Source organism: Callorhinus ursinus, unplaced genomic scaffold, assembly GCF_003265705.2.
Source record: "Callorhinus ursinus isolate GAN/ISIS: 27379988/994484 unplaced genomic scaffold, GSC_fseal_2.0 scaffold6, whole genome shotgun sequence".
In the NCBI taxonomy this organism is placed as follows: domain Eukaryota; kingdom Metazoa; phylum Chordata; class Mammalia; order Carnivora; family Otariidae; genus Callorhinus; species Callorhinus ursinus.
Window position 1 is genome coordinate 63290361 of NW_027397068.1, and position 27525 is coordinate 63317885.

Genomic DNA, 27525 nt, shown 5'->3' on the forward strand with positions numbered 1-27525 from the left:
ACTGTTTACGAGAGGGAAGTCAGCGGGGCCCCCAAGAGGTCGCTGGTGGCGCAGAAACTGAGGCCAGATGGTAGAGAAAGGGGAAAGGAGAAAAACACCCAGAAACTTTCTTCCTAGTTGCGAATAATCGCCGCCCCCCCCCCCTTTGCCTCCCGGTCAGAGGGAGTAATGTGACACCCGGGAGAAACCCGGAGACCGGGGCGCCGAGAGGGAGGGAAGAGGGAGGAGAGAGGGCTGCGGAGAGCCGGAGAGGGAAAGGGGAGGAGAAGAAGGAAAACCCCTGTCAAGGAGGTGGAGCGAGGGGGTGGTGTCCGCCTCCTGTTCCTCCCTGCCGTCTTTTAGAGGAGTCTGAACCGGGACAAAACACGCCGAGACCGACAGACACAAAGCCGGGGGGTCCACGCTGGCGCTGGAGGCGAGCCCCGGCGGCCGCGAGCGAGCCCGAGGCGCGGCGGGGCGCGGGGCGCGGGGGCGCTAGCGGGCGCGGGCCGAGCCGGGGCCGGGCACCTCGGCCGCTCGGGCCGCGGCGGCGGGGACCATGCCGAGGAAAGTCTCCTGAGCCCGGCAACTTCGGCCCCTCCCCGCCCCCACCCGTGCTGCCCTCCGCGCGGCCCTGCCCATGTGCAGCCGGCCGGCCGGGCTCTCCTCCTCGCAGGCGGATGGGTGACCTTTTCCTGGCTCGGGCAGGCTGTGCGAGGCGGCGGAGCAGGCGATGAAGAAGAAGCAGCAGTATCCCGGCGGCGGCGCGGATGCCTGGCCCCATGGGGCCCCTCTGGGGGGCGCCCCTGCGGGCCTGGGCAGCTGGAAGCGCCGGGTCTCCCTGCTGCCTTTCCTGCGCTTCTCCCTCCGGGACTACGGCTTCTGCATGGCCACCCTGCTGGTCTTCTGCCTGGGCTCCCTCTTCTATCAGCTCAGCGGGGGACCCCCTCGCTTCCTGCTCGACCTGCGGCAGTATTTGGGTAAGGAAGGGGGCCGGGCGCGGGTGGCGCGGGCCGCGCGAACTTGTGCTGGGGAGGGGGGCGGGGAGAGGGGCGCGTCGGGGACTTGTGGCGCTGCGACCGCCCGCCGGCGCCCCGAGGCTCCCCAGGTGGGACGCCCGGGTGCCGGCTTCCTCCCGCGCGTCAGTCCGTCTGCCCCGAGGCGGAGGCGCTGCCTGGGTGGCTTGCGGGGCAGGTACCCCGGGCGGGGCACCGCATACCTTCCCCGCCTCTGCCTCCCCGTCTGGGGCGGAGTGCAGGCGTGTGTGCTTGTGGGTGTGTACGACTGTGTGTTTTCTGGCCCGGAGGTGTGGGGAGCGGCGAGGGGAAAGGCCACCCCCCCCGCCCCGGGGCATGGTCAGTGACCGTGGTCCTCTGTCTCGTGAGCACTCCGGGTCGTGCGGGGGATGGGGTTCTCTCCTCGCCCCGCTCGGTTCTGCTGGTTCTGCCCCGCGAGTCCTCCTCCTGCTCGCCGGCTCAGTGGCCCAGGGGCAGTTTTCGGGCTCCGTGCTGACCCTGGGCTGGCTAGTCCTTCGGCAACAGCGAGGGGGACGCGGGGAGCGGCTGCCCTCGGGGGGGTCCGGGGCTATCCGAGGGCGCGGGTCAGCCGGGCTGGCAGTGTCGCCTGCTTTGACCCGAAGATCCTCTGAGATGCGTGTGTCTCAAGTCAGAACTTTTGGGGGCGGGGGGCTTGTGCTTGGTTTCTTAGAAGCGAGGCTGCCTATTTTTAGCAGAAGTGAGGAAGGGGTTGCACGGAGAGAGAAAAGAGCCGCTGCAGAGAGAGGGCGGGATCCGCAGCTGGGTGCGGGCGCGGGGAGGGCGGTGCCAGGGCCAGGCGAGCGCACGCCCGGGTCCCCGGTCGGCTGCTGGCGCGCGCCCTGGCCGAGGGAGGCTGCAAATCTCTGACCCGTCGTGGCCAGAAGAGGTTTTGCGGGGGCGCGGGGAGAGGCTGGGGAGGCGCCAGCTTCTTGCAAAGGTTCAAGGTGATGAACCTGAGCCACCGGGCAAACATCCGGCATCTGCCTGACGCGAGCGGGTGCGCAAAGGGAAGCCTCCCGAAGCGCTGGACCATATCGGGCGAAAAGACTCCAGTAGGCTGGAAGCTGCTACACTTCACCTCAAAAGTCCCCCAGTCGCAGAAGCCACAGGTCTAGATAGCAGGAACCTCAGCAAAGTGACAAATGTGTCGGAGCATTTTGAAATACAAACGCAGATAAAATAATGCTCTTTCCATGTAGTGAAGCTCAGATTTTAAAAGGTGTGCTTCCATTTCAGTAGAAACTTTGGAGAACTATGGTTTTATAAGATGCTTTAGGGAAAATTAAAGAAAAATATTGTCCAAGCAGGTTTCCAGTACAATCTGGTTTCTTAGAGGATTTGGGATAATACGCACTTTTATTAGGGAGTCAAATCTCTTCTTTCCCTGAGTTCTGTATTTTGGAGGCTCCATAGCTTCATAGATTCTGAGACACCTGCTAGTGCTACAAAGCTAACTTTTTTTTCCTTTTTCTTTCTTTCTTTCTTTTAATAGTTAACAACATCTCACTGTTAACTGGCATTGGGAAGTGTTTTGGAAGCCCAGGGCTCTATAAAATCTGATAACAAATCTTTGTTGAAATTCCCCTTAAGCAAAATGTGGAGGCCAATGGGGCAGGGAAAACACAGTGGATGGGGAATGAGGCTATCTGTGTTTAGTGCCCTCAAGAGCACTTGGCAGGGCACTCAGACTTCCTGGGTCTCAGCTTTTTCATTAGTAGTTAGGGGCTGGACTGGGTTATATCTCAGACCTCCACCCAGCTCTTGAAATGTTGTATTTTCTGATCCCTTCTTGGGGGCAGGAAAAACTGAAAGGAGGAATGAACAAAGGCCATACTGGGGGTAAAACCAAGAAACTGCATAATCTAGCGTGTTAACCTTTTGAAAACTGAGCCAAAAGTGTGTTGTTCCCAGAGTCAAGTGCTTTCATCCTTTATTTAAAAAAATGAGGCCTGATAAATTTGGGGGCTCAGTTGGTAGAAGGGTGAATTCACTCACGGAACAGGGAAGAACCAGTGGGTCGAACATTGCTCTTGTTACTAACTTATCATTAAGTCTCTGACTGACATGATGGGTGAAAAAAATGACATCACTGTGAACTGAAAATAGGATACCTTGGCCAAATTTGTTCCCTGTTGTTTTGTTACATAAATATAATTATTTTTGGGAAAAGTGTGCTTGTGGTCTTTAAGAGGGTCTAAAATATACCCTTAATAATATAAGGCCAAGGTATCTGCAGAATACTTACCCCTTGTGTCCTCCATTCTATTATTTTAGTGTCTGTCAAAACAAAATTTGTGGTTAGTAAACATATCCTCTCAATTTCCTGAGTTAGCCAATTTTGGAGGCAAGTATTTTTCTTAAATATAAGTTCATATAAAGTCAAAATTTTCCAAATCAAAATAATATTTATAGCAAAAAATTTTCTTGACGTGAACTTATTTTAATATACTTATATATTATACATCTACACATAGTAGCTACTTGATATTTATGGCAGTAATAACTGAACCTCTTGTATCAAATAGGTCATATGATATTTAACATATTGAATATTCTCACAGTAAAGCCAGGAGATAGAAGCATTCCCGACAAAAGCTAACACTCATTGTGTATGTTCCAGTAAAGGCAAATGCAGAATGAAATTGTATCCACATTGCAATATTACAGGGAGCTTCTATTGTTCCTATTTTTGATGTGGGAGAAATGAAAACACAGAGATTCACTGACTTGCTGAAGGACACACAGCAAATAAAGGCAGGACTTGAACTCAGATCTCTCTGGTTCAGGCACTTAATGCATAACTCTACAAGCAGCCAAGATGCAAGGGGAATCTGAAGAGCTGACTGGCTAAAAATAATCATATGTATTTGCATAATTTTGCTTTCTTTGATATTTTGTTCTGAGTATCTTAAGGGGCCAGCAGAGAAGGGAAATAAGTCAAGCAGCTGGTCTGCTCTTAACTCCACCTTCCTGTATTAATCTCCCTGTACCAGTGAACTCAGCCCTCCCAGCGCCACACACCTGGAGGTGATACCAAATAGAATCTTAAATTCCTGATCTTTCTGCCTTCCTTTAGCAATTTGTTCTTTGTCTGGGCTAGCAGTTTTCAATGTGTGGTCCGTGGACCTGCAGCATCAGCATCACCTGGAAACTTGTTACACATGCAGATTCTCAGGGCTCGTTCCAGACCAACTGAATGAAAGAGTCTGGGCCCAGGACCCAGCAATCTGTGTTTTAGCAAATCTTCCAGGTGACTCTGATACAGGCTAAAGTTCGAGAACCATCGTTGCAGGGAAAAGCTTTACTTTCAGGAAGCCTCCTATATACTCAAGTGAAAGAAGGGAGATGAGAGAGAGGAGATTCAGACAGTAGTTTAAAGGTGATATGCATGGTTTCATCTTTTACAGCTCAACTTTTAAAATTGCATCTGCTTTGCTGCTTAAGCCCCATTGTTTCAAGGGAAGGACCAGCCAACAGCTGCAGCTGCAGCTGGCTTTAGACTCTCCGAGGTTAAAAGTTGGGTGGAATGGGGTGGAGCTGGCGACCAGAAGGAATAGTGGAGAAAGAAAGGGGGAAGGAGGCAATGATGATGCTTTCTCTTCCCACAGAAGCTGGGTCAAATAGTTCTTCTTTTCTAGTTTGTTTGGGCCTGGGCAAAGTCTGTTTTCCTTAAAGGTACTTTCTGCAGCAAAGGATTTGAAAAAAGCAAAGTAAATTGGGAGTGGGGTGGATTATGCAGGACTAACTGTGGTCTTGATTTTTTCCTCCTTGAAATCGGTTGAGGGAGAACAGGAGCATAGAGTGGGGCAAAATGCATGGGTTTGGCAAATGGCTATCCCTAAGCTTGGGGACCATAGTTTTTCCAATTCAGTGACATTCTTTGCTTTTTTGAAGTGGCATTCAGACTTTGATTTGCTATGGAAAACAAATAAAAATCAAGTAACCCCCCCCCCCCCCCAGAAATTAGGTTATGATACAGCCTCTGCCAGTAGTCTCATTACTTATGAGCTGTGGAAATATCAGAAACTTGGAATATAACTCATTACTCTGATGTAAACTGAATAAAGCCAGATGGCTCACTACACACCTTATACAACTGGCAAACTCTAATGATTTATCATCAAGCCTTGGATATGTGATTTAGCCTTTATGGGAACTAAATTTGTTGGGTCGATCTCAAATTGACATGCTTTCCTTTCCATTTTTTAAATTATACCACTTTAAATGGAGATACACTACTTCTATTTCAGTTTTCAGAATTGCCAATCTTTATACATATTATATATGAGCATGGCAATTTCGAGTCAAAAAACGAGAGAGAAAAAGGTGGAACTTTATCGAATTTGAAATTCTCCAGGTTTAAATGAATTTAAAGGAAAATGTGAAAAATAGAGATCCAGATCTGTTACAAAATCATTTCTTTAAACCTTAAAAATCAAATTTAATTTTTCTTCTGCACATCAGGCATGGTTTAAATATAGTGCTCTGGGCCCCAGACAGCAATCTAGGAAATGAATGCATGAAATATGATGTGATCAATAGAAATCGTTGACATAAAAAGAAAATGGCATTCTTGTTTGTAGCTGCAAATGTGTCTTATAGGGTTGGCTGGGGACACAGTAGCCCTGTATTAGAGGAAGGACAGAAAATGGAATTCAGCTATGGCAGACTGTTCTATAAACACATGGCATGAATGGGGAAAAGCATTCTGCTTTGTAAACTATTTTTGATGTAGACTAGTCTCAGTATGAATTGTTTAAGAGTACGTATAAATATGTATTATCTGGATACTGTCTTTCCTCAAATTCCCTGTCATCAGTCCAGGTTTAAAACACTAGTTGGCTTTGTATTTGAGAAACCAGAAGGAAAGTGGTCAAGCTTGTTGGGTCCCAGAAGAAATAGTATCTTTTGCTTCCCCTGAGGGAAGCGCAAGGGTGGACACTAGCTTGCCCTGCAGCTGTCCTGAAGAGGAGCAGCGACGGACCATGAAAAGGCATCTTATTTGACAGAGCATGGCTGGTTGAATTGTAAGAAGTTATCATTGCTCTTTTTTTTTTTTTTAATTTATTTATTTGACAGAGAGAGACACAGCGAGAGAGGGAACACAAGCAGGGGGAGTGGGAGAGGGAGAAGCAGACTTCCCACTAAGCAGGGAGCCTGATGCGGGGCTCGATCCCAGGATCCCGGGACCATGACCCGAGCCAAAGGCAGACGCTCAACGACTGAGCCACCCAGGCGCCCCTCAGTTGCTCTTTCTACTTTCGTTTTTGGTTCTGTTTTGAAAGATGTTAAGACTTGACCACAAATAAATGTTGTCTTACCTGTATTGATTTTTGTTATAGAATACTCAGCTTTAAGCAGCGATCGCCGTAAACCCTTTCATTTATTAGAAGCAGAGACCGAAACACGAATATTCCACCAAAAAATAAAAAAAAAAATGTAGCAACTGTTGGGTAAGAAAATTCCAAATGAAGCCCATTTCAGGATTGCTTTTTATTTTTAACAGTTTTATTGAGATATGATTTAGAAACCATACAATTCACACATTTAAAGTTTTGAATACTTTAATAGTTTTCAGTAGTTTTTAGTATATTCATAGACAAGCGCAACCATTGCTATAGTTGATGTTAGAGCATTTTCATCAGCACAAAGAGAAACCCCATATCCTTTGGCTGTCACCTCCCCATTCCTCCATCTCCCCAGCCCTAAGTCAACTCTAATCTACATTCTGACTCTATAGATTTGCCTGTTCTGGACATCTCCTAGAAATGAAGCTATACAATATGTGGCCTTTTGTGAGTGGCTTCTTTCACTTGGCATATTGTTGCCATGGTTCAGTCATGGTGTACCATGTATCCCTACTTCATTCCTCTTAATGGCCGAATAATATTCCATGGTTTAGGCCACATTTTGTTTATCCATTCATGAGTTGATGGACATTTGAGTTGTTTCTATCTTTTGGCTATTATGCATAGTGCTTCTGTGAACTATTGTGGGCAAGTTTTTGTTTGAAGACCTATTTTCTGTTCCTTGGGGTATATACTTCGAAGTGGATTCCTAGGTCATAAGGTAATTCTATGTTTAATTTGTTGAGGAACTGCCAAGGTGTTTTTCACAGGGGCTACACCATTGTACACCCCACCAGCAATGTATGAGAGTTTGAGCTTCTCTACATCCTCATTAACACTTGTTATTTTTCATTATTTTGATTATCGCCATCCTAATGGTTGTGAAATAATATTTTATTGTGCTTTTGTTTTGCATTTCCTTAATGATGAGTGATGTGGAGCATCTTTTCATGTGCTGATTGGTCATTTGTATGTCTTTTTTGGAAAAATGTGTATTCACATCCTTCACCCATTTTTTTTAAGATTTATTTATTTATTTTAGAGAGAGAGAGAGAGAGAGAGAGGGAGCATGGGGGAAGGGCAGTGGGAGAGGGAGAGAGAATCTCAAGCAGACCCCGCCTTGAGCTACAAGCCTGATGCAGGGCTTGATCTCATGACCCTGAGATCACGAGAGCCAAAACCAAGAGTTGGACGCTCAACTGACTGCGCCACCCAGGCACCCCCCTTTGCCCATTTTTTAATTGGGTTCTGTTTTTGTTTTTGAATTTTAAGAGTTCTTTATATATTCTGGATACTAGACCCTTATCAGATATATGATTTTGCTGTTTATTTTGAAGTTGCAAAAGATGGTACTGGCTTAAACACGATACTGTTATGTATTGTTCTCTGTATTATAGGTGTGTATCTTCTCAAGGGGCAAATTATTTTCATACTTTAGTCATTTTCAAAGTGCTAAATACAGTGTCTGGGTATATAGTAAATTCTAAATAAACTCCTAACAATTAACCAAAACAAGGCTGTCTTCAAAAGAATCTTGGGGGCCTTGTTTGCAGTATGGATCACTTTGAATAGGAAACATTTTGGTTGTCTACATTTAGCTCTCATGTATGACACTTCATGGATAGAGAGCACTAACCCATTTTATAGATGTCACAAAGATTACTGTGATTTATGTGTGAAATATGAGTGTAGCTAGTTTTGAACAGCAGATTATAGTACATTAGACGTGAGTATGTTGTCCTGTATTTGCTCACTAGAATGGAGCTGATGAGCTCAGCAAGGGAAAACATTTGGGTACATCATGTTCCTTATACAAGGTAATACAAGGCTACCAAAGAGATCTTGAACATTCTCATAAAATTAGAATTCATATGCAATTCATTTTTTATTCATATTGTGCTACAACATACAGGACAAATATATAGGAACAGGATTATGTATATATGTTTCTCTTTAGTAAGTTAACTTACGAATTTTAGAAATATTAGTTGTTTTTCTGAAAGTGTTAGACATTTTTAGTATGTTTTAAAAATACGTATTATCAAAATGAGAAGCTTTAAGAGAGGTACAGTCAATTCCATGCTGCTTGGTAGAGGCTCAATTTGAATAATTTGTAACATTCTCATATTGAAAATGACCTGGGAGCCAGATAGCTATTTAGTGGTGAGGGTATGCTACACCTCTTGGTCTGACTCTGGGTTTCTATCAGTTGTCTGTAATTTCCCAAAGATGGCCCCTGGCTCATTTTTCCTGTCTCATTATATGACTATGCTTCTGTTTTTGCCACTCTGCTCATGGTTTAGGAAGCTCACATTCCAATGATGATCTCTGAACTCCCATAATTAGTTCATTATCACATCCAAAGTTGTGATAGTCTACCTTGTATTGTGATAGTTTGTGGGCAAGCTCCTTGAAAGGAGGAAGCTGCTCCAGTACTGTCCATCTCTAGTCTGACTCCTCTCCTGGGTGCTCTGCACAAGCCCTCAGGAACTATCTGTTGATTCAGTATATTTGCTGAGCAGACTGTTCTTCGCAAGGGGGCCACATCCTGCTTTGTTTGGTCTCTATTTTAAGAAGAGAACTTGGGGAGGAGTGCCAGGAAAGACTTAAGCTCAGGTGATGTCTACGGCCTGTCTCTTCCTGTCTCTTCTCTTCCTGGCTGTTTGAAGCAGATGTTCCAAGCAAAGATATTAAAGCCACTACGACATATAGTTCTGTAAAGATTTCTCTGCACATGGGGATAATTGTCCACCTCTTACCTGTGGAGATTTGGAATTACATTTATAGAACTCTCCCTGTAATTAAGAATACCTGAGCTCAATGTAGAGCTTTGGCTGCATATGACTAGAATGCAGACTTCTTGTTTCTTGTCATTTTTTCAAACCCCGATGAGTTGTTCTGGGAGTTTGCACATTGTTTATTTCTCTCTCTAAGCCAGTGTCTTCCTTACCTAGCAAACTGTGTTAAATTAGCTAGTCCATTTCCAGCATGACTTTTTGTCTTTAAGGAGATGAGACCAAAAGATGACATGGTTTTTGAAGTACTGAGCAAATGGATTTGCCCCTAGAAGGGCAAAATGAGAAACTATACAATTAGGGCTCAGTCAGTGCACAAACCCATTGACCCTTGTTTGATGAAAGGTATTAAAATCACCTTAAGTTGTGGCTTTGATTAAGCAATTCTTAGTTCACTCTTTGATGGGTGATTTAAGTAATTATTTACATTTAGCCCTACTGCATTTCTGGAAACACCATTGATTTGTTTTTTTCCCACCTCAATGAGTATGACTTTCATAGTCTTGATGAAAATAAAAATGGAAGTATTCTGAAACGCATAAATTCTTTTGTTCAGTCATTCAGCAAATATTCATGGAAGGCCTGTGGGCCACAGACATCCAATGTTAGAAAGAATTGAGGCTTTAGAGCAGAGATTTTGATGTGAATCACTGCGCTACCACTTATCAGCTGGGAGAACCTGGGCAATTTCCTTAACTTCTCTGAACCTCAGGATGTTTTGATATATATGATGGGCTTGGTAAGTGCTGTTTTATAGGATACACCTCTAACCCAGTGCCTGGCATTCGGATTCAGCAAATGTCTATTTTCTCACTTTGTCCTTTGCTTCTCTCAGTCTCCCTTTTCTTCTGGCACGAATACATCTGTGCACGGGGACACACACGCATGCAAACACACATCCTGGTGGGATGTGCAGTCTCGCTCCTGGCTTGGCTTCCAACCGAAAGCACCAATCTAACCAAGAACTATGAATGTACTAAACCAGTGCTCTTGTGGCTTATCTCATCACCCTCACCCTCAGATTGGCAAGGGCTCTTCAATAGCTGACAAGTTCCAGTCATTTGCCCCATTAATTATATGCACACCAACTTTCCAGCTTCTTCTCTCTGTTGCTTCCTGGAAACAGTCTTGAAAAAACACATTGAACGCACAGCCTGCTTTGCTCTGGCTTGAACTTATCCACACCTTTCCCCCCTACACTTGTAAAAATAAAAATAGTTGTGCAGAGGGGGTGTGGTGCAGCTGATGCTCTGGGATGGCCTGCTGTCCAAGGACAGGGCTGGGGGTCTGTAACTCATGCCCTTCCAAGCAATCAAAATGCCAGGCAGACCCTGTGACATCTGGTGAGAACCTCTCCCGCTTAAGACAGAACTACCTGGCCCCGTAGTATGGCCACTTGCTTTTCTCTGGTTTTGGAGAGAAACCTCCCTTCTTTTGGAGGTCAGGGCCAGGGCCGGGGACCTGAGTCATGGATCCTGTCATTGCCTGGAGGCTGGTGAATTTTCCTCTGTTTTGCATATTCCGCTTCTTCCTGTTGCCTTGACCTGCCCCGCCTTCGATGGGTGCTGGCACATGTGCAAGCCGCAGGCCATTACCATCTGCCATAGCTGGTCACTCAAGTCCTGGAGAAGTTGAAAGCAAAGGTAATTTTACATTATTTAATAGAAAGTTAAATTTTGTTTAGAAAAACCATGACCTTGCAATTCCGGCCCAGAGCTTCCTGCTTTGACACAGGGATGTTTGACGTGAATGCTTTCCCGCTGGAGAAGCAGAAGCAAAACCGTGCAGGTTGCTGCGAGGGGTACGGGACCTGGTTCGGAAGGGTTCCCAACTAGTCAGTGGTCAGTGCTCTTAAGTGACATGAGCCTCTTAGGCTTAGGTTTCTTTATCTCTAAAACGAAGACGTTTGATTAGGTCCATGATTCTCCCATGTTTTTCTTTCTTAAGACCCCTATCAGCAGCAGTGTTTCCATATGGTCTGGCTGGTCCATCTAGGACTGTGTCCCAGTGGCCAGGAATGGGAGAAGAGGGGTGGATTTGGGGTTCTTTAAAGAGATTCTCTAGGTGATTTTTATATGTAGCCCCAGGAGACGCTGTCTCTTTTCTCTTTAGAATCACTGCATTAGGTGTTTTCTAAGGTCCTGCCTACTGTTTTTTTTTAAGATTTTTATTTATTTGTTTATTATATATATGTATATATACATATATACATATATATATAGAGAGAGAGGGAGCACACGAGCGGAGGGAGTGGGACAAGCAGACTCCACGCTGAGCACAGAGCCCAATGAGGGGCTCAATCTCACGGCCACGAGATCATGACCTGAGCCAAAATCAAGACTCTGACACTTAACTGACTGAGCCACCCAGGTGCCCCAAGTCCTGCCTACTCATAAAATTCATGTGTTGAAAGAGATAAGAAGCCATTGAACTATAGCAACTAAAACAGTGAGGCTCTTTCCTTTGGCACCAAATGCCTATTTAAAAGACTGTAGGAGTCAAGTGACTAAGGCAAGTGGAATACACAAGAACTTTTTAGGCCATTATTTTCAAAGTCTTAATCATAGTTTTTTGTTTGTTTGCTGTTTTTGTTGCTTTGTCTTCATTAAAATTGGCACCACTCCCCGAATATCACCAATTTACCACAGCCTATCTGGACAATAAGGGGAGAACCTCGTTCCAGAAGTTGTGGGAAACAGAATGTCCCTGGGAAGGCAGAGAGAGAGGGAGAGGAAGCAGAGTAAGACATGTCTTTCTAGAATTCAGAGTCCAACAATGTGATAGGAAGGAAGAAGGAAAACAAGTAGGAATATGAAAGCTCCGTTGTTCAAGGAAGATTCTCACAACCTCTTGCCAGCTCCCTGCTACCGGCCATCCCTTTCCCTCGGGGACAGCTCCAGTAGCTGAGGGAGTTCTTCATGGTATGGTGAGCTACTTCCGTCTGCTTCTGCTAGTTCTTCTGGAAGCTACACAGAATAGTCTATTGGACTGTATCATCTTTCAGAGGATTGAAGATATGAAGATGCTGTCATGCGCCCCCCATATATATTGTCCAGAAAAATAGATGTAGATCCCAGTAGTTCCTTATCTGAAGTCACCTTCAGACATAGCACAAATGGCAAAGGAAAAAAATGACTGTAAAAGTAGAACTTACTGAACAATGGCACCCCATACACAAGGCAAAAGACCCAGACTGGGAACAGGTGTTTCTGTGGGAAATGGGATTAATATGCAGCTATTTAAATGTTTAATAAATCAATAAACAAGAGAAATAATTTGTGAGATAAAAGGGGAAAGAATATGAGCAGGCAGTTCATAGAAGAGGAAATACAGCTGACCAGCAAGCATATGAGAAGACCAAATGGCCTCCATTCTCTTATGTACCTTAACCACTTGCCTCTGTCTCTGGGCCCCTTCCCTGGCCTATAGAACTGAGAAAACTTCCAGTTCCCTCTGCTCACTAGCCAGCTTTGCGGAGAGGAGTCACTATCGGAAGCATGTCTCTTCTAACCCGCCTTCTTCTGAGAATGACCACCACATCCATCAGTGTTGCGTAGTTATGACAGGGGAGGGGAGCCGGGAGCAGCTCTTGGGAGCCCTGACTCAGGCCCTAAATACAGAAGTCTTGCTGCGTTTTTGGTGCCACGTTTGTGTTGGGTGGTCTGCTCACTGAGGCACCCTTCTCCACACTCAGAAGCACAGCCAGGGAACCACACACAGTTAACGCCCAATCGCGCCCGGCAGCCTGCCCTGCCTCCCTCCTTCACGGCCTCTCTGCATCACGGACGCTTTGCTGAGTCTGTAAGAAGCAGGGCAGAAGGAACCAACGTCACACGCTCACAGAATGCAGCATCTTTTCCTGGGAGTATTTTCTCGATATCTGGAAAAAACAAGTGAAACTGACTCATCTGGTTGGAGTTCTACAGAAATGTGATTGCAGATTTCTTGCGATTTCATTCTGCTTTAGTGTCAAAATTCAGCCAACGATGTGCCAGAAAATGTGTGTAAAATCACATACAGATTTAGACACTGGAAGAGGAAGTTATTTTTACCAGGGCTGGGAAGGAAACAGAAAGTGACAGTTGGCAGGGAAGTCAGGGCAGGGCTGAGCACGGAGGTGAGGTGTCTGCACAGCTGGGGTGCGGGCATGCTCACATCTCCCATCCTGCCAGACTGGCCTGGGGGCTGTGGTGTGGTCGCCTCTTAGCAGGTCGAGCGAGGACCTCCTGTGCTGAAGACCTACCCAGAGGAGAGTGTTGACATAACCTCCGAGGAGGATGCCAGGGGAAGCAGTCGAGAGGGTAACTTTGGTTACTCCTGAGACACGCTGTGTGCTCTCCGGGACAGTTTCACAGGGGCTGCTCTCAAGAGCTGCACAGGGCACAGAGGTGAAAATGGAGCAAAGGATTCTGGAAAGCTATGCAAATATAAAAACCAAACAGTGCAGCGTCTTCAGTTTGCTTTAGCAGATGACAGGAGTGAGGCCGTATTATTTTCTTTGCTTGGGCTTTTCCCAATTCCAAAGGCTGCCCTTGTTTGCTGGCCCAGCAGAGATCCAAGGCCTTACGGAGTCTAAAGTATTTGTGGTTATGTTCTTCTAGTCATGCTGTGAGATGAAGAGGTTTCCAGAAATTAAAGTGAGGGAGAAGGAAGGATTTGTTAGGATCCATAACCTCTTTTTATTGCCCTTTTCCCTTGGGCAAAGGATATCTAGAGTTACTATTTAGCGATGATATTTGAGTCTCCTAAGCTTGTAGTTTGATGAGAACTTCTCAAGTACATTTGGAAAAGACTTTATGCAAGCACTCTTGCGCCTTACTGCCCTGTTCCTTACGGCGGGGGAGAGGTGCCTAAGTTCTCTGGGCCTGTGTTGTGAAATGTACACGGTCACAGCGGTGCCTCTCTGTTTCTGCCCTGAACTCTGGAATGGAGAGTGTGTTTTAGGTGTGTTGGCAAGTGTGCTCCCTACCTTGGATGGAGGACCTACTAGAACAGTCTTGGGTTACCAGGAGGGCTTCTATTTTTGTCTTTCATTTCTTTTATGGCATAATGCATTGCCGTTTGACAACATAACCTCCTTTGTGCAGATTTTTTTCTTGGCCACCTTGTTGGAATGATAGGTGACCTCTTGTTTATTTCAGAGTCAGTCTATCCCACAGGCTTTTTTTTTTTTTTTTAAGATTTTATTTATTTATCTGACAGAGAGAGAGACACAGCGAGAGAGGGAACACAAGCAGGGGGAGTGGGAGAGGGAGAAGCAGGCTTCCCGCGGAGCAGGGAGCCCGATGCGGGGCTCGATCCCAAGATCCTGGGACCGCGACCTGAGCCAAAGGCAGACGCTTAACGACTGAGCCACCCAGGCGCCCCGCGCACAAAGCTTATACTTCATGGAAGTTTCACATCAATGAGCCTTAAAGGATCAGAGAACATGTGTCTTCCGACTGCTTTCACATCCCACCCTCCTTCACATTCGGCTTGGCAGTCACCCTCTCTTGCTTCTGTCTTGTTCCTTCAACAAATATTCATCAAACTCTACTGAAGTGCTGGGTGAGGGAGACACTGTGACCAGTAACATTGTACTCAGGGGGCTGCCTTCTCCTTGGAAGGGCAGAGGAAGACTGAGGCTAAACACAGAGAGGGATGAATAGGGGCCTGTGGGAAGCTACCGGAGGAGAGTAGGAGCAATATTTGTGCCTAGCTGTGGAGAGACTGATGATTTCTTTGGTTCAGGCCCTGTTTATGCCAGTCTCAAGCTCTTAAATCTGGCTGCACAATAGAATTACCTGGAGAGCTTTGGAAAATGCTGATTTTCATCCATGCCAGGCTGGGGCCTGGCCACCTGTATTTGTTAGAAGCTCCCAGGTAATTCTAATAGGCAAGCAAGGTAGAGAACTACCGAAGCAGATACAAGGTACAGCAGTTTGGGGTGTGCATTAAGTCCTCTTACGGTGCTATTTAGGGATGCTTCACTTAATCTAAAATTGTTTGTTGGGTTGTGACATAACCCTTTAGCTTTTGGCTTCTTCACACCAGCTCATCTCAAACTTGAATGGCATTCAGGTCACCTGGGAGTCAGTTAAACTGTAGATTCCGGTGCAGTAGATCTCCGGCGGGGCCTAGAATTCTGCATTTCCAAGAAGTTCCCAGGCGTCACCAGCATGCTCCCTCCCTCCCGTTGGAGGATCACACTTTGAGTAGCAAGGGTCTACCCTGCAGCATTTCTAGGACATAATTAATACTTGTAAACAGACCCATGAGTCAAGGTACAGCCCAGCCCACTAAAGAGCTGTGCATTTAAACATTTTATAAAATTCTTCTTTTTTTAAAGATTTTATTTTTAAGCAATTTCTGCACCCAGTGGGGCTCGAACTAAAACCCTAAGATCACGGGTCGTATGTTCCACCGACTGAGCCAGCCAGGTGCCCCTATAAACTTCTTTTTAATTCAATTTTCATTCACCAGTTTGATTGTTCAAATTTAAGAACACTAGATTTTTCTTAAGTGAGAATCACACACACTTACATGATTCAAATTTAAAATGTCTGTTGTTGGTTTTTTTCTCCTTTAAATCTCTGTAATCCACAGTATTGAAATGTAGGCTGTTTGGAGATTTGTGAATGTACAGATTTTGACTTCATGTCAAGTTTGTTAATGAGCTTGTTAATAAGCTAATAATATTTCCAAACAAGTTTGGAAATAAAACAACTCGTGTTGGGTATGAAGTTTCTTCATAGTTGTTGCAGATTCCAGCACCGTTGTAAATTTTGTTGTTAAGGCGTAGAATCAGAATTCATTGCCAAAAGTCCCTCTTATCCAGATTCTCCTGGTGAAGGATTTTTTTTTCTTTATGGCCAGAGCAAATAATTGGATGCAAACAGAGCAAATAATTAGAATGACTTGGTGTCATGCTTTGACAACACAATTTTAAGAAATAGTTAAAACCATTAGTACATGCTCATTGGAGGAAACTGGAAAACAGAAAAGCACAAAGAAGAAAAGAAAAAGGGTGTTAATTGCTTTACTCACAACTGCTTTGGTTTGGTTACCACCCCTCCCCCCCACCGCCGTGTGGTATCACAAAGGCCCTTCCATGCCTTCACACATTTTTCTAGGAGGTTGGTTTTCATGGTGGCAGAGTATCTTGTGAATGTTCCGTGATTCCTATAGCAGGGCCTTTTTCGTATTTAGCCTCTTTCCAGTTTTTCGAGATGCTAGATACAGCTGTGATGAACATTGTTCAGCTTTTGCCCTCTTGTCTACTTCCCTTGGATAAATTCTTACACTTGGAACTGTTGGATCAGAGTGCGTGCCCGTGTTAAAATCACTCTTCGTACAAACTGTCATGGTTTTTGGTGTAGCTGACCAGCAGTCTGTAACCTGTTTTGCTCATCCCCTGACAAGCACTGGGTATGATATCATAAAACTCTTCACCCATTCCATTGGTGAAAAGTGATATTCTCATGCTATAATTCCCATCTGCTTGCATATTAGTGACATTGAACAATTTGACTGTGTTTATAAGATGTGTTTATAAGACGCATTTCTTCTTTGGGAAATGAATTTTACCCTTTCCCATCTTTTCCCTCTGGATGCGTTCTCCTTTCTCTTATCAACTGTAAGAGTTCTTTCGGGATGGAGAGTATTAACCCCTCCCCATATGTGCAAATAATAATCTCCTGGTTTTTCATTGCCCTTTGGTTTTTTAAATCAGTATCTCTTATTTTTCTTGTGCACTAATTAACATTCTTCTGTTTATTATCTTTGCTTTTATTTTTTTTAGATTTTTCTATTATTTTATTATTCAGTTAGCCAACATATAGTACATCATTAGTTTTTTTTTTTTTTCAAAAGAGTCACCGTTCAAAATTTATTTGGTATTTTAGTTGGTATGACACTTAGTTGGCTGCATTGTCTTTTTACATTATATGGCCATGTACACTATATTCTGACATACATGGTACACAAAGTAAGATCCTTTAGGACAGTTATGCACAATACACTCAATATTGAATTTATACATTGGATCCCAGAACGTGACTGACTGGAAAAGATGGACTAGGCATGTCGGGTGTTGGGGGAAGGAACCCGAAGTGACAGAACACACAGTAAACACACATCTGGTGTGCAGAGCAACCTCAGTTCTGGCAGTGGAGCCTCTGAGACGGTGGGGCTAACTTACGTTAACCAATTTAGGGCTACAAAGACAGGTATCATCCAGTACCAGGATACAGCTGCAGGGTTTGGTGAACCATTCCTATTTGGAACTTTAGGAAACTGACTTTTTTCTTAGGCCATTTTAATATTACTTGAGTAACAGATCAGATAATAAGGACAATATACACAACCTCCAACTAAAATCCTGCTATAGTCTAGACAGTGAAGTGGTACATTAGAAAACTTTAAAACTGCAGCTCCTTTTGGATCCCCCAAAGTGTATCTGCACTCTTCTTCAAACGGGCCTCCTCCTCAGAAGTCAGAGTCACCTTCACAACATCTGAAATTCCATTCTGTCCCAAGATGCAAGGGACACTAAGGAAGACATCATCTTTAATTCCATAGAGACCCTTAATCATGGTGGAAATTGGATGCACCCGCCTAAGATTCTTCATTATACTTTCGGCCAGATCTGCCACAGACAGTCCAATGGCCCAGGAGGTGTAGCCTTTCAGTTTGATCACCTCATAGGCACTGTCAACCACCTGTTTGTGAACCTCTTTCCACTGTTCCTTATCTGCATCAGTGCCTAAGTCAGGGTGCAGATTCTTCAGAGAGACACCAGCAATGTTCACTCCACTCCATACAGGCACACTGGAGTCTCCATGCTCCCCAAGGACCCACCCGTGACAGCTTAATGGGTGAACTCCCAGTCTTTCCCCCATTAGGTAACGGAACCGGGCTGAATCCAGATTGCAACCACTTCCAATAACACGGTTTTTGGGAAAGCCACTTATCTTCCAAGCCACATAGGTCAAGATATCCACTGGATTGGAAACGACAAGCAACTTGCAGTTTGGGCTATATTTTACGATATTAGGAATGATGAACTTAAAAATGTTCACATTATGCTGGACCAAATTAAGACGGCTTTCTCCCTCTTGTTGACGTGCCCCAGCTGTGACAATAACCAGCTTGGAGTTTGCAGTCATATTATAATCTTTGCCAGAGACAATTTTTGGTGTTCTAAGGAAAAGGCTGCCGTGCTGGAGATCCATCATCTCTCCCTTGAGTTTGTCTTCCATGACATCAACAAGAGCAAGTTCATCTGCCAAGTCCTTCATTAAGATACTGATGGCACAAGCCATGCCAACAGCACCAACCCCAACAACTGTGATCTTATTCTGGGGGGTATGTTCTTCCTTAAGAAGATTCTGAATCAGCTGATCTTTGAGAGTTGCCATTTTGGACGTAGAACCAAAAGGAATCGGGAGTGCACGTCGGGCGGGCGGGCGTCAGCGGCGCGCGAGGTTGAATCCGGACTCCAGTACATCATTAGTTTTTGATGTAGTGTTCAACGTTTAGAAAGGCCTTACATCCTGTCATCAAGTACGTAGTCTGTATATTTTCTTCTAGTTCGTTTGTTGTTTCCTTATTTCATTCACTTTCTCACCCCTTTTGGCACTTATTTTGGTGTAAATCAAACTCAGTGATTTTGCGAGTCTAGCTGGAAAAAGAGTCGTCATACTTGAATATTGTCATTCTTGAACAGTAAATTAATTTGTCAAACATTGAGATGAACTGATTTGACCTTAACGCTTTTTAGAGGCTTCGAGACCCCCGTTTGCCATCTAATCCCACACTTTCGGAGGCGGCGGGGCGGCGGGGGGATTCAGGGGCCATCCAGTCCTTCTCTGTAGTTCTGGAACCCAGTGGCTGGGCCTCTCCCTGCACGGTCTCTCCCAGCTGTACCTTTGAGCGCAGGGCTCCGCTGCCCAGCCACTACAATTGTTTCTGGACAGAACTGTTTGTGTGTCCATGCATCGCATAGCTGCTTGCGCTCCGGCTAGGCAGACACGACCGCTCCCTTTGCCTGCCCTGCCTGAGTTGCTCCGTTGCAGGATTGGGCAAATTTATGAGTCTCAGCCTCTTGGATTCTTCCTGGGCCTCTTACTGAGAGCTAACAATGAGCCTCCTGAAGCTACATGCACCCTTTTCAGTTTGGCTGGAAATTTAGCTGAGGGTGGATCTCCTTAAGGACAGCCTGGCTGTACCAGCCCTCAGCCCTTTGCAGCATTTCGGTCATGGGGACAGCATTCATGTTAGCACTATTTTTATAAGCAGCTAGATGACAGTAAGTTATTTATATTTTTATTTATAAAGATGTTATTCCTTTAAATGTTTATAAAACTCAAGGGATCACAATTTGGGGAAAACACGGACATTTAAAGGCCAACCATATGGTCTAGCAGAGCTGCATTCTCTTTTCAGGAAATCATGTTTCGACTGTGAACTTGCCTTTAACAGGATGTTGAGTATTTCAGGAGGCAGTGTGGTGTAACAGAGCACCGGGCTTCCAATCAGAAGTCCTCTGAGTCCTGGCATTGGGGCTCTGCAGTTCAGTTCATCTCTGCATCTCGGAGCCCCACTTTAACTTACAAAGAATAGTTTGATGATTAGAAGTTCTAAAAACACTTACCCCGTGATCATTTGGTAAGTTTTTAATTTTTTCAATACTGTTTTCCAAATTTGTGTGCTAGTGACACAAAAGTTCTCCTGAGAGCTGCTAGTGTAGTCTCTGATACGGATGTATAAATTCATCATTTTCATGCATATATTTGTGCTAAAAGAGATTCATTCACATGCTTGGGAAGCACAGGGGAGGGAAAAATTAGATTATAAGAGGGCTTCATGGAAGAGGTGACACTGGAGCTGGGTGTTGAAGTGTAAATAGGAGTTTCCTGGGCAGAGATGTGGGAAAGGGGCATGCCACACAGAAGGAGTAGCACTTGCAAGGGCAGGCCAGTGGGCAAATCGTGGCACCTGTGGGTACTCCGAGAGAATATAAGGTGGCTGCTGAGAGATTGTGCCAGGGGAACAGTGAGTGGGATTTGCTACAAGGGAGGCTCCTGGGGGAAAAGGATAGATTGTGAAGGCACTTGTATGTTGCACTAACTGGCGTGCAGTGGGGGAAACCACTGAACAGTTTTAGACAGCAGGGTGATAGTAGGTTTGTTATTCATGAAGATTCTGGAGATAGAATGCCATGGAAGAGTCTAAGCATTTGCCTGGAATGGTCTTCAGATTTGAATAGCCTTTAAAGTTCATGAAGTACTTGCCCAAGTATTAGCACACCTGCTTTTTTACTCTACCACGTGGTGGGTGGTAACCTCACTTTGCAGATGAGGAACCTGAGTCCAGAGCCGCATGAGGGGCCCTGGGTCGCTCAGCTGGGGGGGTGGGGAGAGGAGGTGCTCTGCATCAGGTCCAGGTCTGCTCACGTCCCAGGGAATTTGTCCTCTTTACTCTATGCCTGTGGAAGCCGATTTCAACAAAAGCACTGAAGTATTTTTCTAACTCTTTTACGAGAACTTTCAAAATAGTTTTAATCTTGATAAAGAAAGTTTGACAGGAGAGTCAACTTAATTCTTATCCTGCAGGTATTTATTTAGTCTAATAGATTCATGTCGATTTGCCTCCTTGCCGATGTTTTCCTGTTATGATAGCATTCTACAAGCTGATGGTTTATTTTCTCTGATTAGCTGAAATGGGAAGAAAAATCCTCACTGCCTTTTTATTAGGATATTCTCTACCATATCTTGAATTTATATTTCATTTATTTCAGTAACTTCGATTATGCCATTTTGTTGTAGATCAAGTTAGTGTTTAGGCCATCATTTCTCACTGTTATAAAAATGATTGTTCACTGAGTACAGTGGGCTTATTTTCTCTGTAGCCTTATTGAAGATTCTTTAGAAGTGACTCCACTTATGTCTTGCCTTAAGTCCTGTATGCTGGGGCTGTTGATCTTGCTTTTTTTCCTTTTTTAGAAAAGATTTTATTTATTTACTTGAGAGAGAGAGAGCAGGGAGCGGGAGGGGCAGAGGGAGAAGCAGACTCCCCGCTGAGCAGGGAGCCCGACACGGGGCTCGATCCCAGGACCCCAGGATCATAACCTGGGCCGAAGGCAGACGCTTAGCCGACTGAGCCACCCAGGCGCCCTTGCTCTTGCATTTTGAGCGTAGCTTTTCATAAAGCAGTTCAGCCCTTTCAGCCCCTGCTGGAGGACACATGGGCCTCCCTCTGCTGCCACCTGCTCTGGGAGGTTTCAAGCAAAATGGTCTAGTTTTGTTTGTGCTTGTTTTTAACCAGAAACCAGTTTCAAAATCTCTAATCTTGTTAAAACACAGCTGGAGGAAAGGGGTTTAGGTCATAAAAAAAATTGAACGGTGCTGATGGTGATGGGTGGGTAGGTAGTCCTTCAGCCACTTGAATTGCAGGACATCTCTTTAGGCAAGAGGTGAAGGATAAAAAGCTCAAGCGGGTGCTCTGTGCCCCAAACCTGTCTACACTTGCCCAGGGGCTGGCACTTATTGGGATTTATATGCTTATTAGGGTAATTATAAATGTACCCGGAGCTAGAGACTTTTTGTCGCTGTACATTAAATGTATTTCTGAATTTTCTGGGGGCCAAGGCAAAAAGGGAATGAAATGTGTCATGTCATCTTTATCTGTATAAGAAACATACCTGTTCATTGGGAAAAGATCCCCTCTCTTTTCCTGCCTTCAAATTAAAGGAGAAATTTATTTGATCTTAAGAGTATTATATTGGACAATACCTTCTACAGTGTTTGTTTTTTCCCCCAGAAAATGACCTGCTCTTCATGAGGCTGTGACATTCATCGGCCCTTTGTGAAAGTGAAAGGCATAATAGAAAATCACAGGTCAGCAATGACATTTCCCTGGGGAGCTGAGCTGTTTAGGTATCTTGTCTGTTTAGTTTAGGTGTCTTGCTTTTCAGTAGGTTTATGTGTTGTGAAAAGACAGAGCAATGGGTATTGACCATGGCCCTGATTGTTTCTCTCAAGTATCAGTTTCTTCAGCCTTGTTTTTGGCAGGAACAGGAGAGTAGTCAATTGAATGATGTTAAGTGCTGAGGCGCAGAAATCCAGTGTGGGTGAATGAGTTTGCGCAGCGCAATGTTCTGGTTCATTCACCTGCCCTTGTAGGGCAGCTCGGATCTTCTGGGCTTGGTGGAGGGCTGAGCCTTGTATGGGACCCTCCCAGACTCTCAGCGTTATTCCTCACCTGGCAGCTGAGATCTGGGCCAGAATCTTTCTCAGAGAATTCTGAATAAACATATTTTGAATGTCTAAGACACCTGATGCCTTGAAGGACTTTTTAAAAAAAAAATATCTAGTATACTTCCAATTGTCAATGAGAGAATGGAGTTCATTTTCCTGGCTTTTCTTCTGTAGCTTTTGAAATAATAATAATAATAATGATAATAATAATAATATTTTCCAATTCAGCAAACTTTTATTAGTCTTGCCATATTTTAGACACTCTTGGATACATGATTTCACAAAAATGTATGAGGAACTTTGACAAAAACAAAGGATATTATGATCAGTTGTAAAGTATGTCAATTATAATTTCCATATCTTTTAATTTCACTTATGTTAATATGAATTCAAAAATGGTCATTTTTTCCATATTTGGAATAAGATGATACACATATTAAAAGTTTAATTTATTTTTCAAATGGAAATGGAAACACCAGAAGCTTCAGAATTTTTTAGTACACCAGAAAAGGTGAATTCAAGTCCTTTCCATTGGGTGACATTTTGTTTAATTATTTTTACAGGACATACATAGACATTTTTCTATTTTTCCCTTTTGAAAAGGACAAATAGGAGGGAGATGTGGGAGAACAAATTTGTGAATTTGCGCCAATGCCTGGTGTACGATTCTGTGGCACCTCAGACTAGGGTTTTGTACACCTTTGGGCACTGTGCACACAAAGACTTTCCACAAGGTATTGAGCAGGGATTGTCAGAGAGAATCAAATTCTCCATTGTCAGCTGCCCAGTTATTTTCTCAAATTGAGCTCCCTGAGAACTTGCAATGCTGGCTCTCCTTTTCCACTCATTCACCCTCCAGGCCCTCCCCACTTGCCCGCTTTGTAGAGAGGTTTGCCTGAATCACACGGCGCTGGGTGCCCAACACGGCCAGGTGCTTAAGGAAGAATGCAGAAGGCTGGTGTTGATAAAGTGTGTGACTAGTGCAGGTAACAAATCCTTCTGTGAATCAGGTGGTTTCAGTTCTTGGCTTTCAACCAAAGTGAAGGAGTTCAAGTTATCAAGGAATCAAATTATTCAAGAAATCAAGTGATTTCTTCCCGTAGATGATCAACAGATTACTGTGGGATTTAGAGAGACATTATAAAGAAGTGAGCAACATCCGCTATAATAGAACTCTCCCATCCCTATCTACTAATTTATGTGAACGAAGTTTCTCAGTGTTCATATTATTAAAATGAAAAATAGGAATAGAATAGATGCATTTTCAATCAAGTTTTACTTGGGCTTTTTAATCATTATTTGTGAAATTTGTAAAAATCTTTATGTCATCTTGATCAATTGTGAACCAAAGGTAATCTTAATAATAACTCAACTCAGAATATATTTTTTGTACTATAAGAGCATAGTGGTCACAGGAAAATTTTAAAAATGAATCTCAATTTACATACATATTTTTATTGTAGAAAAGAGAATGGAATGATGAAAAATATTCTCACACATAAAAATATATTCTGTAGGAACAAATATTTGGTGGGGGGGAATGGAATGGAGATAGAAGTTACTGGAGAATGAGCGAACGGAAGGAAAGCCTGCTAATCCTCCCTCTTCCGTGCCCTCCCCATCCTTCCTTCATAACGATCTTGCCTCTAACAAGGATTTTCCAACACTGAGAGTGACTTAAATATTACTGTGTTATTCTCTCCCACTCTCTCTTGATCTCCCCCTACCTACCTAGTGTCTCAATCTTGTATTTACTGTTCTCTGCCAGTTTTTTGTGGGGCTTGAATACTGTACAAATTTAAGAGTTTTTTTTTAAAAGGAAAAACGGTAAAAAATTATGAGTTAAAAATGCCCAACCAACACAAGGTCATCCAGTTCGAGAGGTGTATGAGGAAGAAGTTAAGAGTGGAAAGAGACAGTGGTCGTAACTAATTGCTTAAGCAGCTTACCTTTGCAGATTGTACAAAGATGTGTGACCAAGTGAGTTTATTGCTAATAAGTTTATTTATGCAGCTTTAAAGGCTCCTGAGACTTAAGCTTCAGTAATTTCACTGTGAACCTCCCTCTATGCATATCTCTCACACACACACACACACACACACACACACGTGTCCCAACTTTATAGGAAATAAATTTTTATATTCACAAGAGTAGATAACGTTGCATGCACGCATGTGTGTGTGTGTGTGTGTGTGTGTGTGTGTATTCTGTTGGATATATGTATAAAATGATATAATTGTTTTATTTAAAAATGTTAATATGTATCTTGCTGGAAATTATATCCCTTGCAGCTTTTTTAAGCATATGATGAAAAGTTCTGGATGTTAACTCAAAGTGTGGTAGGGCAATTTCAGAATTCTTATGGAGGTAATTGTGAGCATATAAGCTTGACAACCATCACAGAAGAGACTAGTCCTTGCTGTTCTAACACTTGGAATTCTGTTGAGAAAGCACATAGCTGACCACCATGCATGGAAATGAATCCTGTGATGTATTCAGAGGTTTCCTTGTGGAGGAAACTCTCCTGGACACCAGAGGCTATTACTGAGTCTTGGGAACTGGGAGCCTGGCTGCACATGGAGATATGTCCTGGTTTCACATCTGTTTGCGGGGGGGGGGGGGGGAGGGAAAACCAGATGCCTCCATCCATCTTCCGTACCCCTCCTTGCTGCTTCTATAACCGCCCCCCCCACCTCCCCAACCTGTCTTTGTTCTGAGTTACACCCTAGGTTAAAAACAAAAAAATTAAGCCACACAAGTTTCTGTGAGGTTGTTTGATCTCATTTGGAACATTTTAACTCTTCTCCAAGCCCTTCCAAATTGACAGCCCCACACCCATCCCTTCACTCAGCAAAACTTTAGTTGCCAGTTTCTTAGAAGCCACAGGGATTATAAATAGCACATCGTTTCTTTTCTCACTGTCATAGTCAAAATCATGTTTCATTTGGTGGTGGTGGCAGCAGCCCGATAGGTGTTAACTTGATACCACTAACTTTTATTGGATGCTTATTTAACTGTGCCATGCACTTTATTTCAATTATGTTTGTAAATTTTTTGATGGCAAGGCAGGGACTATGTCCCACACATCTTTTTTGATTCGTTACGGCATCTTGTGTCATATGAGTGCTTAGCAGGGAAAATGCAATACAGATACTATTAAATTGGAATTTTATTGAATTTAAATTGTACTGATGTATTTGTTTATTTAAAAATATTTATTGAACACCTACTGTGTGCCAGGGGGTTTCAAAGCACTTAGAGTCTGGTGGAAAAAAAATTCTAATGTTAATTGATTACCTACTCTGAACTCTGTTGCTATGTCCTTTATTTCATTTGAACTTCACAAAATCCTATGAGTTATGAGAACTCCATTCTACTGATGGACAAGCTGAGGCTTAGAGATGTTGAGTAATTTGCGGGGTAAGTGTAGTTGCAGGCTTTTAACAGAAGCAGTCTTACTCCAGACCACGCACTGGTCTGTTGTCAGCCTGTGGCAATGAAGGGGAGTTGGCCATAGTTTTAACCTTATTGGAAAAGAATCCCAGATATGGGAACTATTTTGATGATGTCACAATTAATTATCTACACTTGATGAAATATGAATTTCATACTTGGGACTCTAGGAGAACAAGACATATATCTTTAATTCTCTCTCTCTCTCTTTTTTAACTTGGAGAAACTCGGAGCTGAAACATTTATTTATATTTTCTTTCCTGCATTTTTAAAGGAGATGTGAATTTCAGAGAATTGTTCTTGTTTCTTTTGGCTAAATTAGGAGGGCAAATTTACCTCATCTCAAAGAAACAAACAAACAATGATGGATCTTATCTTTAAACCCCAGCATGATGCTATTCTGGGCCTGAGTAGTTGTGACATCTCCAGACCTCCAGTGCTGTGTTCTAGCAGAGGCGTGCTTTCTGGTTCGCATTCAGGCATGTAGTGCATCTTGTTCCAAATTAAAAAAAAAAAAAAAATGACCGTTAGCTTATATTTTCCAACGTGTTCAAGCCTTTTTCAGCAAAAGTCTTTGCGGTGGATTTTTGAGGGTGGGAGTGTGGTCAGTGATGTAACAGAATCTCAGGGACTTAGCAATCGAGCTGTTTTCTTGTGACTACCAGTTTTGTGCAGAATCATCTCGTTCTTCTCTGCACGTGGTTCGTTTTAAAGCGAACCTTCAAGCTTAACAAGATAACAGCAGTTGGAGTGGAGCACTTTGAAATGAGGCAAAGAGACATACTTGTAATGAAAAGTAGTGCAAAACCTTAGTTATCTAGAACGCCAGGAAGGGAAGAGCTCAAGGTCATGATGTTTTTCAGAAAGCGAAGGTTTGTCCTTTTAACCCCCAGAATCTCCCTTGTCTTTAACCATTTTGTTGGAAGTCTCTCTAACATATTTATACCTCTTTCTCCTTCAAATGGAACTATAGTCATTGTTTGATTTTTTTTTTTTTTTTAATGGCTCGCAGGCATAGCTGAGGCACGGAGTGGGGAACGCGCCGCGATTGGGCGGGGCTCTCTGGGGCTGTCGAGGTGGGTGCTGTGCTCGGTAAGGGCTTTGTGAACTTTGGGGTGTGATTGGTAGCCGTGCCATCTCCTGTCTTGTCCGTGGTGCTTTTCTCTGCTCTCAGGCAGCAGGCGGCTCCTCTTCCTGCTCACCTGCTGCTGCTTTTTTTTTTTTTAAGATTTTATTTATTTATTTGTCAGAGAGAGAGCGAGCACAAGCAGGGGGAGCAGTGGAGGGAGAGGGAGAAGCAGGCTCCTCACTGAGCAAGGAGCCGGATGTGGGACTCGATCCCAGGACCCTGGGATCATGACCTGAGCTGAAGGCAGACACTTAACCGACTGAGCCGCCCAGGCGTCCCTAACTTCCGGCTTCTAAATGGCAGTGAATTTTGACAGCAAATTACAGAACTTGTTGGAGTTGTTTGTAAAACAAGGGGGACTGGCTCTCAGCAGATCCCTAAATGCACGCTTGATGAAACCGTGTCTGATTTTACTGTCATTTTATCCTCCACACACAACGCCTGGCTCACCTGCCAGCACTCAATAACGACTGTATGTAACGAATAAATGAACAGCATTCATGATCTTTATCTCTCCGACTTTGGACCATTAGCTCACCAGAAGCC

The 27525-nt window shown here is 44.0% G+C and overlaps 2 protein-coding genes across 8 annotated transcripts in view; one reads left to right on the forward strand and one right to left on the reverse strand.

Moving 5' to 3' along the window:
- The first annotated feature begins 200 nt into the window (after positions 1-200).
- UST (uronyl 2-sulfotransferase) overlaps positions 201-27525 on the forward strand; it is a 303044-nt gene continuing 275719 nt past the window's right edge. For all 6 annotated transcript variants that reach the window (XM_025866300.2, XM_073894061.1, XM_073894064.1 and 3 more), the window contains exon 1: positions 201-959. In XM_025866300.2, the coding sequence (XP_025722085.1) occupies positions 713-959 (247 nt within the window). In that variant the 5' untranslated portion in view covers positions 201-712. The remainder of the gene's footprint in view (positions 960-27525) is intronic.
- LOC112819309 (L-lactate dehydrogenase A chain-like) lies at positions 17013-18632 on the reverse strand. 2 transcript variants are annotated; one of them, XM_025866302.2, is made up of 2 exons: positions 17871-18632; positions 17013-17601 (listed from the first exon to the last, which is right to left on the reverse strand). In XM_025866302.2, exons 1-2 carry the CDS (start codon positions 18555-18557, stop codon positions 17446-17448), a joined length of 843 nt encoding a protein of 280 aa, XP_025722087.1. In that variant the 5' UTR covers positions 18558-18632; the 3' UTR covers positions 17013-17445. The 2 variants fall into 2 exon arrangements, with proteins under 2 accessions (XP_025722087.1, XP_025722086.1); XM_025866301.2 differs by having other exon boundaries at positions 17013-18632.